This window comes from Brachyhypopomus gauderio, unplaced genomic scaffold (assembly GCF_052324685.1).
Source record: "Brachyhypopomus gauderio isolate BG-103 unplaced genomic scaffold, BGAUD_0.2 sc84, whole genome shotgun sequence".
In the NCBI taxonomy this organism is placed as follows: domain Eukaryota; kingdom Metazoa; phylum Chordata; class Actinopteri; order Gymnotiformes; family Hypopomidae; genus Brachyhypopomus; species Brachyhypopomus gauderio.
The window spans coordinates 771462-785000 of record NW_027506905.1 but is presented as its reverse complement, the minus strand read 5'-3'; the positions used below and the strand labels follow the sequence as shown (position 1 = coordinate 785000).

Below are 13539 nucleotides of genomic sequence, written 5' to 3'. Positions count from 1 at the left end.
TATGACAAAAACATATTAGTCAGAATGCATGGTGGAATCCTGTGAACAGTTAAACCTGCCCAGAATATTAGAAAATCCTTACAAATAGACAGCCGCTGCTAGAATATTATTGTTGTTCATCGTTTATTTATTTATTTTTGAAAAGAGGTAACATTATAACCGAGGAGAGTGCAGGGGTTCCTGGTCCAGCTGCAGACCCAGAGCCTGCTGTAGTTCGGATACAGTGCCACCTCTGTTTGTACGTAGAGCTCGCGCTGTAACTCGAGACTCGTATCTTCGGTGTCCTCGCTGTACATACAGTGCGTGTTGGTCGGTCTCAGACGAAGATTGCACAAGATGTTTGCACATAAAAGTGCCTGAAATTTGCGACGATGTAGCCTGCCGAACTTAGTTACGTGTTACTGTTAAAAAGCATGTTTGATTATAGCTTGATGGTAACTCTATTAGTTCAGTTATGCTGTGAACTGGAGGAGAGTTTTTCATAAATACTATTCCATAAAACTAGTCTGCCTTGCCTAATACTTGGGAAACAACCAAGGTTATTTAAGATACTCTGGAGGAAAACATTTGATAGCACATATTCGATAGCAAAACTAATCTAGCTTTTTGGGTCAATATGTCCTCGCTCCATATTTATACTGGCAATTTAAATATGAAACGACTATGATATCAATATATGAGAAGACAAAAAAAACACAAGTACGCTGATGTGTATCTACTATATCCTATTATATCCTATTATATCCTATTCCACACCCAAACCGCGACCATCCTGAACGAGATATAGACATGTGCCTTTTCCATAAAAGGTCATGGGTGGAGCTAGAATTTGAGAGCTGCGCTCTAATTGGAAGACGCCGCTGACATGACGGTTTTTTTTCAAACCGTCGTCTAGCCCTGATTGGCTGAGAGGGGTTGGTCCGATTTTGTATCATTTAATGATCACACGGGGGATGGCGTAGGGGGGAGAGGAGGGGAACAAACCCGGGGACGAGGCGAGGGTGTCGAGCAGAGACCGGCCGGAGGAAGAATGCTTGAAAACAAGAGAGAGAGATTTAAAACATTCTTGAGAAAGATCGACGAGAAGGCAATATTCAGAATCAAGCATTTAATGAAGGAGAGGTGAGTGTCCAGCCGCCGACCTCACTGGGCCACCAGCGACATAGTTAGACATTACACACATAACACACCTGTAATAATAATTAACACATTAACGCGTCTTTCTGTTTCATTTATCTTCCAAATGAAAACGAAACAAACACTCATAACTCAGAAACGCCTGTTCACTTGTGTATGTACCGCTACATCCGCTCCCATCACTCCCGCTGTAAGCTAACGGCTAACCGCTAACGGTGTGGCTGGCTGGTGGGCGCGCGCGCGCGCTCGCGCGCTCTCTTTCTCTCTCTCTCTCTCGCGCGCGCGCTCTCGCTCGCGCGGCGTTGCCCGGGGTAACGGCGAGTTCCACGTGACCGTGTACGTCCACAGGCCACGTACCGCCGCCGGAGAAGTGCAGTTTACCTGCGAGTGTGACACCTGGTGTACTGACTGCTGACCTGTAGCTGCTGTCTGTGTGTTCTGGTCACCTGCAGATGGACCTGGCTGTTTGTTGATGTGTAAATGATGGGACACTCCTCAGAACCGTGGTCCTGTAGCAGTAACTGCCCTGTCCTGCCCTTAAAGGTGTTAAACACGGGTATTTGTCTAGATCATCACCTCTGTGTGTGTAAATACATTTATTATGCTTAGTGAAAGCTCATCTCTAACCATTATTGTCTGTCTTATTGTGTGGTACATCATAAATAAAGGCCGTCCTGTTTTGGACAGACACGTTAAAAGTGTTTAAAGAATACGTTAGACCTAATCGAGTGGTTGTGCACAGCTTTCCGTGTCTTCTGACTGCTGAAAAAGTGAATATTGACTTGGTTGGTTGTTTTCTCTGCTGCCGAGCACGACCAAAATGTCAGTTCAGTTTTAAACCAGTGGCCATAATCCAATTACCACCTGCACTACATGCCATTACATAATAAAGGCCCTGCAAGTGGGTCACAGTGCCGGGTATTTCTCCAGATGAGGGGACAAGCTTCTTTGAACATAGATTCAACTTTGCTTGTCCTGTGTTTGTTGCACTTTACACTCTTATTTTGACGCAGTGCCTGTTGGCCAGCTGTGTAAAACCAGGTGTCCGTGTCTTCACTGGCGGTCTGTCCTAATGCTAAAGTGCATGGTACTTTGAGAAACAACTGACTCCACAGTAATTCTTAACCCGTATGCCTTCTGTTGGACTTGTGTGCCACTGGATTGGTAAGGTAGTTATTACAGATTTGTATAACAGCATAGTTAAGGGTGCACAAAATGAGGACTGGGAAACAGAATCTTGTATCTACACCTCAGGTGACTCTTATGTGTGGTGGGTGAGAGGTTTGATGTGGTACAGCCTGGCTGGCTCCAGAGAGAGAAGGTCCAGGAGCTAAATCACAGACTCTGTGCTATATGTTATGGACCAAAATTGCAGGTTCCTATTACACGCTCACACAAATGATTCAGACCCGTGCGTGCACGAGGAAGTGTCGTTTAAAGCTCTCCTTCTCCATGGCATGCTAACGATTTCTTCTTAAGGCGTTGGTTGACTGGAGTCAAAGGTCAACCCTCCAAGTTTTTCTTTTGCCAGTAGCACATAATGACACAGGAAATTCCAAACATGTCTCTTAAATAATAATAATAAAAATCACTTGTTTAATGTCCTCATCACATTTAAGTGATTACTAATACTTTATCAGGATTTTTATTTTTATTACCAGTTCCTTCTTAGCCGTTTTCAATCACCTGTTGTGGCACACATGGTTCCTCATAGCTGTGAGTAAGAACAGTGTGACCAACAGAATCATGCGAGATTCAGGTGGGAATTGGGCCCAGTGCATTGTTGGACGTTGGGATGAAAGAGCTCCTCTGTGCCCACAGCGAGGTGGAGGAAGTCAGCGTGATACATGGGCCGCACGTGACCCGCACAAACATCCCGTCTGCTGGTGGGTTGGACCCTGGCCACAAGTGGCACGTTGTTGCTTGGCTTCGGCGATTGGTGTTTGGTCGGACCACTTTGCAGTGCTAAAATAGGGCCCATTATATCCGCCGTGCTCCTTAGGCCGTGACCCCAGTTATGCATTCTTGTATAGTGCCATACTCTTTTTCTTTTTTTTTCCGGGGTAATTAAACAGGGCTCTTTTTTAATGGCCTCTAGATTAGTTTTTCATTTATATCAGTACACAACAACAGCGAACTTGGCATGCATCCACATTTGAAATGTTCTCCAGCTGACCACCCAAACTGTGAACCAATCAGAGAGTAATTTAGACTTATAACAAATACATGTCAGAATAGGGACATATAGTCAATACATCCGTGCCTCCAGTAATTCATGATCCATTTTGTACAGTTTTTTTTTTTGTCCCTGGCTGGTGTTTATCGCAGTCCTGGTTGCCGTTACACCTTATTCCATATGGAGTAAATGCACGGTTTGCTCCGCCCCCTGGGTGCCTTACGTAATCTCACCATGAGAGCTTTCTGCGAAAGAGGTTGTCTTCCTGGGACAGGATCGTTTGCAGGCGGAGTCCTCGAGGGTCTCGGCCCGGCGAGCGAGCTGAAATTACACTGCTGCTTGTCCTCCGTCCCTGCCTGCCCGTCGTCTCCGTCGCCCCGTAAACCCTTCAGGAATGCCCTCATGCTTCCATGGGATGGTAAATGGATATGGACCCCGCTGATACCATGTCAGGCCACTTCACAGTACACTCTCTCTCGTGGCTGAAGGGAACACTTGTGAGGGTACACGAGGTGAACGGTGACTGAGAGTAAACACGGACATGCAGACATGGCAATATTGGCCGGCTAGTCACAGGCAGCGGTAGTTTAATGTTCCTGTGATCGCTTGGGCAGTGTGTTAGCCAGCCTGACCGTCCGCCATTACCACATCTGCCTCCAAATCCCAGAATCCTCCTGTTTGTCCAGTCCACCGGTGTGGTGGGCAGACTCTGACGGCCTACAGAAGAGCGGTTTGACTCATCGGCGTGTGAGCGGAGTGAAGTGGAAGTTCGCGGTCTGACACGTCATTTGGCTGCAAGATCATCAAGCAAGTGTCTGGATTCAGGTTCAGTGAGGCAGTTAAGGCGCTTTGGCCCACATTTTAGCCTCGCAGTAATCATGCGACATTACCATAAGAACACACAACCTTTAGTCTTATTTAGTTAAGGCGGGACTGGGCTGCTAGCTACGTTTCTTTGATCAATATCCTGAACTCCAGAGTGTATATCTTCATATAACATTTTAATATGCCAGTGTGTGTACACAAGGGCTAAGGGACTCCACAGCATAGCTAAGTTCCAAATTGTCATTACAAGGTGGAAAAGAAGAGACCTCACTGGTCCAAAAAGCTTAATCGGTCTAAACCAGGACCAGTTTGCTCCTTGTCGAAGGACATCTGATCAGGCCTACAGAGATGTTGTAAAATGCACTCCCAGCGTCTTGTCTTATTAGTGGTTCCTTTTGCTTTCTGTTAAGACTTTTATGGTCTATTGTGCAGTGCCCTCTGACGAGAGATGGCCAGGATATTAGCATACGCTTTGTGGGAGAGCCAGCAGGCCTGACCTTTGTGTTTGCCCCTTTCTGCCCAGAGTGGTGTTCTTTGCATTCCTCTGCTTTGCTTTGATGGTGTTTAGAGAAAGTGAAGGATGGTGTGTAGTTTTCCACCGCACACTGATCCCAGCCCCGTCCCACTTGTTTCCAAGGAAACGGCGGCTGTGCTGGCGGCCGGTTGGCCAAAATCATCCCGTGACTTTTTTTCTGTGCCGCGTGGCAAACTATAAAAGTGTTTTTTTTTTTTTTTAACGGCTATAAAATAAAAGACCTTTGGAGCGGTGCCGCGTCCCCGCTGGGTCACGAGTTAAGGGGTCGAGGGTCGTTCCTCCAGCCTCAGAGCGCAGCAGACGAGCGGAAGTGCGGACGAGTTGCGACGGCCATGGAGAGCGTGAGGAGCTGGACGTGTCCGGAGCGAGCGGAGGAGGAGGAGGTGCAGGAGGACGTGGGGAGGTATGTTCCACGTAGCCGCTCGCGTTGCGTGGCGTCGGGGGTGCGTGCTCGCACGGGCGATCAACAGCTGCTGCCTTGTAGTTCGAGACGTGAGACGGCGTTGGCGTTGAAAGCTTCTTGTTTCTGTAGCTAATTCAACACAAGCACGATATTCTGCGTTCAAATCTGAGACTCTCTTTGGCCCAACATAAGGGAAGTACGTACCATGGTTCCATGTGAGTCCAGTGAAGTCTTTAACTTTGGCGGGTGGATTTCCTCAGGCATCTGTGAATGTAGCGTCTACTCTTCCCTTTCTAACGTTGCTGTTACTCTCACTCTCTCATGAGGACAAGATCTCCGGACTGGTAGTTTTGGCTACATCAAACTCTCCAGGTCTTCTTTCCATGTCAGTGTGTGCTGGAGGATCAAGGTCTTTGCACCAGCTACATAAAATAAATGTTTGTTTGTGTGGATGCCGGCACTTGTAAAGCTGCTTTATGACAACAACTGTTGTAAAAATCGCCATATAAATAAAATTTGATTGATTGATTTGATTGATTGATGCCCAGAGACACCTGTTACATCTACACCTGTTACATCTACACCTGCTACATCTACACCTGCTACATCTACACCTACATCTACACCTGCTACATCTACACCTGCTACATCTACACCTGTTACATCTACACCTGCTACATCTACACCTGCTACATCTACACCTGCTACATCTACACCTACATCTACACCTGCTACATCTACACCTGCTACATCTACACCTGCTACATCTACACCTGCTACATCTACACCTACATCTACACCTGCTACATCTACACCTGCTACATCTACATCTACACCTACATCTACACCTGCTACATCTACACCTGCTACATCTACACCTACATCTACACCTGCTACATCTACACCTGTGCCAGCATCCAGCTTCTTCTTAGTTTGCCTTTTTTTTTTTACTTCAGACTGATTTATTACTGATAAATTGATAATCATATTCAGCAAGTGCTCTGACTGTAGTTCTATGTAGGTCATTAGATGACCTTTATAATCTAAATTATGTGCACAAGTCCTAATCTGAACGGTTAATCATATACACATTAATTCATATGAGCTTGCTGGACTCTATGCATGATTGTGAAAGAGCTGGTCTTTATGAACGTTGAGACTTTGGCATTAAAATGGCGGTGTTCCCCTCTGAAGTGCCCTGCGACAGTACAGCAGGTTTTGGTGGTAGACCAGGTCTAGACCAGGTGGTGGTGGCATCTATTAGAAACGGATTCTATTTCCTCATCCTTCCTGGAATAGTGATGCAGATTTCGGACACTGAGTCACATTTATAATGTAGACAATTGGCAGTGTTAATTTGTATTGTGGTATTATATCCGGCCACAATTCATCCTGAATGACTACGAGACAGGAAATGGCCTAATTTTTTTATTATTGAAATCTTCATACATAAGGGCTTTGTGATTTTGAATAGGCATGTCCTCACCCTTCAGTTGTGGTTATGACACTGCTGTAGTAGTTTCCTGTGTTGTTTCTTTTCCTTTTTTCTTCTAAATTGCCTCAAAGATGGCCGTTTGTTTTCTGTAAATTCTTGCTGAGCTACATCCACGATCAGAAGAGTGTCGGTTATGTTGTTCCAGGATGTTGCGGGTGAAATGCAGGTTTCATCACGGGAGAGGTCATGTTCACCACTACGCTCTCAACACGTTCGCTCTTTCTCTTCGCCAACATCCGATACGTAGCATTTCTTGTACAGGACACTCGTCACCGCCTTCCTGTGTTTCTCATGGCCTGTTTTCTGAATGTACCTATGAAATCCGAGTAAACTGAAGTCTACTGCCCCAAAAACAGAACGTGATTTGAGTGAAAGATTACATCACGGGCAGAAAGAACCTTTTCTTCCTTTTCTAAGGAACGTGGACTTCAGTGAAATTAAAGTTTCATTTAAACTATAATAACGAACTAAGTTTCATCGAGACTGAAAGTTATTACATGCTGGTGTCTGTGGGCACCTGGTCGCGTTTTAGATCCATGAGGTTCTCAACCCTGTTCCTGTTTTCACTAGTGATACAAGTGGCGTGATACAAGTACACTGTAAATCATCTTGTGACTCATGATTTCACATAAGCTCCTGGGTTGGGCACGAGTGCCTAACACCATCCAGCAATCGCTTCTCATAAAACATAGATTTCTTAGTACAAACACTTCCTTTAAACCGCCTGTCTGCTGTCCATTCTGGTACTGTGCGCACAGAGCTCACCCACCGGGCCGGACGGCCTCAGTGCTGGGGTGGGGTGCCGGGTGGCGTCACTGGGGAGGTCCAACACGTCTACTTGAAGCTCTCAATCCCACAGCTCAGAGAATCTGAAAGAGGCAGAAGTCATCCTACAGGGAGTTGGTATTCTCTCTCTCTCTGGAGTTCAAGCCAGACCCCCCCTCCTCTCTTCCTCCTCCCCACAGAGTCTACACTCCATCCTGAAGGACCTCCTGGAGACACGTGTCTCTTATCAAGCTGCTGTATAATTCACTTGCAATCAAGACCACCACATATCTCATCCTTGACACCGACTCAAATATCTGCCCCGAGTGCGTGAGCCACACTTTGAAGGAAAGACCTTCTAGGCGGGACTTGAGCAAGTCCTCACCTGCATACCTGCACACGGTCCTTTGTGTGGTGGAGGCGTTTCATTACATCACACCATAAGGTGTCACACCCGCCGAGTTCCCTCCTCCTGTGAAGAATTTGCCTATTCCACACAGGACTTTCACTCTGCACACAAGCGCAGATTGGGGAAGACCCGACCTGTGCTGACTCTTTCTGCTTATTTGTTTAATTTATTCCTCTGCAGCTAGTTTTTCGTTTGTGGGGAGAGACCTGTTTTGCTGGCAGGCCCAGTTCCACCACGGATGGCTTGAGTTCTGACCCGCGCTTGTTTTCGCCTTAAAGGATCGTGTGCTATGAATAGGTCTCTGAGTTTGAGATTACCCAGAAGACTGCAGAATCATGAGTACAGGTATGGCACAGAGCGTCCCCGTGGTCCGGTCCGAACAGCTGCGCTCAGCTCAGCAGCGTGTACACTAGAGTAGACTGGGCTCTTTAATTTATTCCACTGTTTTAGACTTCTTAAGTTGCTGTGTTGTTGAGAACTAAACTGTGTGGGTTAATGGACAGAAATGGGAGCAGGGGTGGGGGGTGTTCCTAAAGTTTGTAATCTCACTTGTAATCTCTTCTGTAATAAGGTGTGTGATTGAGATTGAAATTGTGTGTTTCTTGTTTGTCAATCTGGGTGACATATTTTTCATTGTGTGTCACTGAAGGGGAAATAATGGGACAAACGTTTTTTTATGTCACCGGTCTCATCACTAATCTCTGGAAGATCTCTGCTTTGAATGCGTGGGCGATCTATGAAACGGGTTTTACGATGACGCTCACATGAACAGAGGGACGCTTTTCCCTTGTAAAAATGTCTTGATTTGTCTTCATCAGTTTTGAAAACTGGACAGGAAAACGTTTTGATTGGCTGTCAGATTCTGAATGCGACGGGTTCAGCCGATGCCACTCGTGACCCATTAACGCTGGCGCTCTCCCTCCTGCTAGCTCCGCCCACCCCGCTAACGTACCGCCTCTCTCCCGCAGCTGCCCCGCAGAGGGCGGGGCCTCCCCCGCACACTTCCGCAAGGGCAAGACGGCATCGCTGAAGAGGAAAGCGGAGGCCAGGAAGGCCATGAGCCTGGAGGACGCCCAGCTGGAGCTGCAGGCCCAGAGCGCGAGCAGGCCGGCCCTGCCCAGGTCAGCCCTCCCTCCCTCTTTCAGCACCGTCATTCACCTGTCAATCACAGCACAGCCAGCCCTAACGCCCGCCCACGGGCCCGCCGCAGAATTCCAGCGTTCCGCCTCGAGCCGAGCCGTCCGAACGTCCCCCTCTTTATTTACCTTTCAGGTCTCAGACGTTCACCAGCTCTCTGGACAGGACTGACAGCATCAACTCGAGAAGCGTAAGTGGCTTTAGCGTGGACGGGCCTCGGGGGGACTTGGGGGGGTTCACCGCTCTTAAACCTTTCTGCTGTCTCCCCCCCACAGAGCTTCATGAAGCACAACAAGACGTTCCACAAGCTCTTCCCTGACATCCCGGAGAATGAAGACCTATTACACGGTGAGAGATCTTACAGATCGGCCCAAGGGTGTGCGCCCGCATCAGATACACAATGCATATCTTTCATATCGAGATCGTGTATCTGTGGCTTTGTGTTATATTTGCACGTCTGTGCTAAGGGCGTAGGCGTCGTGCTAAGCTAACACGCGTTGCGAAGGCTACCTGTGTGTCCTGCACTGCCCATGTTCCCGAAGTTGTTTGCAGAGTCAGCTCTGACCTCATAGGGAGTTTTTCCTCGCCACTGTCGCCTTTGGCTTGCTCATTAGGGTTCTGGACCCATAGTATTGTTAACCTTGTAAATCCTGTAAAGCTGCTTTGCGACAACTTGAGTTGTTAAAAGCGCTATACAAATAAACTTTGATTTGATTTGATTTGACCTTTGACCCAACTGGCCGAAAGCTTTTAAACAATAACACGGGCGAAGGATGGGGGCGGGGCTTCTGCGCCAGACTGGGCTGAGAGCTCTTACTTTTGAAGACATAACTGACCCGTGGAACTGTGTGTTGCGTGTGTGTTGCGTGTGTGTGTGTTGTGTGTTGCGTGTGTGTTGCGTGTCCAGCCTACGTCTGTGCCCTGCAGAGGGAGGTGCCCTACCACGGCCGTGTGTACATCACGGAGAGTAACGTGTGCTTCCACTCATCTGTGCTTCTCAAAGCCACCAAGGTAAGGCTGACCTCTGACCTTCTGACCCCCGACAGCCATCCCCACCGTCGCAGACATCCGAAACCTTGCATGCATATTTCATAAGCCACGCAAGAGGACCTTCTCAAAAAACAAACAAAGACATGGTTTGAGTGAATGTGTGTGGAAGTGTGTTAAATACGTGTGTCTGTTTTTACAGGTGGTGATACCTGTGTCTAGTATACATGTCCTAAAGAAGCAGAATACTGCCCTGCTGGTACCGAACGCCCTGTCGATTCGTACCAACGCGGGGGAGAAGGTTAGACACACACACACACACACACACACACACACACTGCAGTGAAACTGACACCATCTACCATACAAGCATTGTGTAGTGTTATCAGTATGTGTAATGATACGTCTCATGTCTTCCAAGGACAAAACTTTCTGTACGTTCCTGGATCATGCAGGCTCTGAGTCCTGAGTTGCTGTCGTGTTTTTTTTGTGTTGCAGTATTTGTTTATGTCTTTGCGGAACCGTGAGGGCTGCTTCAAGCTACTGCACTCAATCTGCCCCCTGCTGGAGAACGCCAGCGCCAACAGCAGCCCCGTCTTGTCCCTGGCTGAGAACAGTTTTGACCAGAGCAAACTGGCAGTGAGTATCGGTACCTCTCCGCCTCTCCCTGGCTGCAATGTGGTAGGTGTTGGTGAGCACTAACTGATGTGTGTGTGTGTGTGTGTGTGTGCGCAGAACTCTAGCCAATCCAGTTTGACCGATGCCTTTGAGGAATTGGATGGACCCAGCTCAGGGCTTTTGCTACAACCTCCACCTCTTCCTCGCCGTAACGGAGGTGAGAGAAAAGCCACGCCCCCCTGTGTGTCCTGCAGGGAGCCACGCCCCCTGTGTGTCCTGCAGGGAGCCACGCCCCCTGTGTGTCCTGCAGGGAGCCACGCCCCCCCGTGTGTCCTGCAGGGAGCCACGCCCCCCTGTGTGTCCTGCAGGGAGGTCCTGTGGAGACCCTGCTGTGCTTTGCTGTCGTGTGCCCTGCGTGTGATCTGGTGGACCCTAACCCTAACCCTGTGTGTTGTAGGCTTGGTGTCCAATCCACACGCTTTCATCCGGAGGAGCACACTCAGAGAAGAAGACGAGAGCCCGGCGGAGGAATACTCAGGTAAAACACACACACACACACACACACACGCACGCATGCACACAACCACACACACACACATACATACATACATACATAAATACACACACACACACACACAACCACACACACACACACACACACACAACCACACACACACACATACATACACACACACACACACACACACACACACACACGCACGCACACAACCACACACACATACATACATACACACACACAACCACACACACACACACACATACATACACACACACACACACACACACACACACACACACACACAACCACATGCACACAACCACGCACACAACCACAAACACAACCACACATACACACACACACAACCACACACACGCACACTACCACACAACCACACACACAACCACACGCACACAAACACACACACAACCACACACACACACATACACACACACACACACAAAACCACACGCACACAAACACACACACACGCACACAAATACACAGACACACACACACAACCCCACACACACACATACACACACACACAAAAGAAATGTGTCATTGCAGTCACTGCAGTGGTTGTTCATGGCGTGACTATTCCCAGGGAGGTCGTGGGTGTGGAGCGTGACTGACCGGGCCAGATCACTCGTAAACCAGAGAGAAACCACCAGCCTCAACACACTCCTCCTTATCTACCTAATGCTGTGAGTCTCTCTCACACACACACACACACACACACACACACGGATATAACACCATTTGCGCCATATCATTAGATGCTTTGTGGTAGACACATGGTCTTCGGTTTACTGTCAGAAAATCCCAGGATCGTATTGCTAGCCATTTATGTTTAAAAGAGCACAGTGTTGAGGTGATCTGGATAGTGAAACAAAAACCCAACGTAACTTCAATTAAATGTGTCGAAATTGGTTTTAAAAAGTGTTTTTAACTGGCTCTCTGACTGACAGCTGGTATGCTGTTTTTCTGGACTGTGTGAATATTTATGTCAGTGTTATGAGTGCTTCAGGCCGGGCGTGTGTGTGTGTGTGTGTGTGTGTGCGCGCGCGCGTGTGTGCGGTGTGTGTGTGCGTGCGCGTGTGTGCGCGCGCGTGTGTGTGTGTGTGCGCGGTGTGTGTGCGGTGTGTGTGTGCGCGGTGTGTGTGTGTGTGTTTGTGCGTGTGCGCGCGTGTGTGTGCGCGGTGTGTGTGTGTGTGTGTGTGCGGTGTGCGTGTGCGCGGTGTGTGTGTGCGTGTGCTGTACTGTAACGTCGTGCTGCGTTGTGTCTGCAGGGTCGTTCTGCTCCTGTTGTCCTCCGGCTACATCGGTCTGCGTATCGTGGCTCTGGAGGAGCAGCTGTCTTCACTGGGCGCTCTGTCTGAATTCACTCTGCACAGCGGGTGAGCAAACGCACACACGCACGCACGCACGCACGCACGCACGCACGCGACACCAGTGGACGCGCTAATGAAACCACCACAACCGCCTTCCCCACCTTTAACTGGAAATCTTCAATCTCAAAATAAACAACCAAGTTTATTTTAATTCACACCCTCTCTTGTTATGCTACGAAGGTACAAGGACACATAACCATGCGTGTGAAAGGAGACGGGTGAGTCCTGATGACCTGCCAAAATAAAAGTCCACTCCGAAGTCCATTATTCAACAGCCCTCATATCCCAGTAGACCCCACGGTGCTCGTGAAAGGCTGGAGGTCCGTTTGCGGAACACAGGCCACCGTTTCCACACGCGGAGCGGGAAGCCCAGAAGCCACTGGATGTTGGGGAGTGTGTCACAAGACCCGCTCCTGTTTCCCCCTCTGGAACCAAAGAGAGCAGCCTGGCGTCTGGAGACGTGAGAGCAGGAGGTGACCTGGGGGTGACCTGGGCGTGACCTGGGGGTGACCTCCCTCCTGCTCCATAACGAGCTCCACACCAGGAGTGTTTCAGACACGCATCATGGAGTCTAATTAACAAGATCACCCTGGAAACCCCAGCTTTGCTCCTCACACTCCTCCTCCAACTCGCTTCTCCGCTCTGTCGGCTGTCTGTTATTTTATTTTTATAATATTTACTTTTGTTTTTCTTTCTTTTTCCCACATTTTGTCCTTGACGTTCTCATTTGAGTCATTTCTATTAGCTTGATTGCTTTGATACCATGGGAACAAGCTCAAGCTCCTCTTGTGAATATAATTTTTGAAAATGTTCTCTTTTTGAACCAAACACCTGAAGTGTTGCCCCCTGGTAGGATTCAACAAATCACTTTTTTTTCTTTTTTTTTTGTTATTTCTCTAAGCGTGCGAGCGTGTGTGTGTGTGTGTGGTCTCCTGGTGGTCAACCCTTTACCCCTTTTGTATTACTGGATGTATGCATCTGCTATGCACAAGTAACCTTCTGATCAGGTTTAAAAAAAAAAAACACACATTTTAAAGCCTTTTGTTTTGCTATGGGGCTTTTTATACTTTAGCGGACAAACTGGTTTGTGGGTAGATGGCCACTTCCTAAACTGTATGACTGGCGCTGAGTTCCTGGA

The 13539-nt window shown here is 48.2% G+C and overlaps 1 protein-coding gene across 2 annotated transcripts; it reads left to right on the top strand.

Annotated features, from left to right (window-relative positions):
• The first annotated feature begins 962 nt into the window (after positions 1 to 962).
• LOC143493290 (GRAM domain-containing protein 2B) lies at positions 963 to 13472 on the top strand. 2 transcript variants are annotated; one of them, XM_076991635.1, is made up of 12 exons: positions 963 to 1122; positions 8714 to 8866; positions 9018 to 9072; positions 9158 to 9230; positions 9790 to 9893; positions 10072 to 10170; positions 10368 to 10508; positions 10605 to 10704; positions 10945 to 11025; positions 11615 to 11714; positions 12300 to 12407; positions 12582 to 13472. In XM_076991635.1, the coding sequence occupies exons 1-12, from the start codon at positions 1031 to 1033 to the stop codon at positions 12595 to 12597; spliced, it is 1122 nt and encodes a 373-aa protein (XP_076847750.1). In that variant the 5' UTR covers positions 963 to 1030; the 3' UTR covers positions 12598 to 13472. The 2 variants fall into 2 exon arrangements, with proteins under 2 accessions (XP_076847750.1, XP_076847751.1); XM_076991636.1 differs by lacking the exon at positions 963 to 1122 and adding an exon at positions 7864 to 8090.
• The last annotated feature ends 67 nt before the right edge of the window (positions 13473 to 13539 follow it).

Excerpts from the sequence above, each read along its gene's own strand:
- LOC143493290 (XM_076991635.1), top strand. The coding sequence starts at position 1,031 with ATGCTTGAAAACAAGAGAGAGAGATTTAAAACATTCTTGAGAAAGATC. Across the intron at positions 10,171-10,367 it reads GTACCAACGCGGGGGAGAAG|TATTTGTTTATGTCTTTGCG; the intron begins GTTAGACACACA and ends TTTGTGTTGCAG. Across the intron at positions 10,509-10,604 it reads TTGACCAGAGCAAACTGGCA|AACTCTAGCCAATCCAGTTT; the intron begins GTGAGTATCGGT and ends GTGTGTGCGCAG.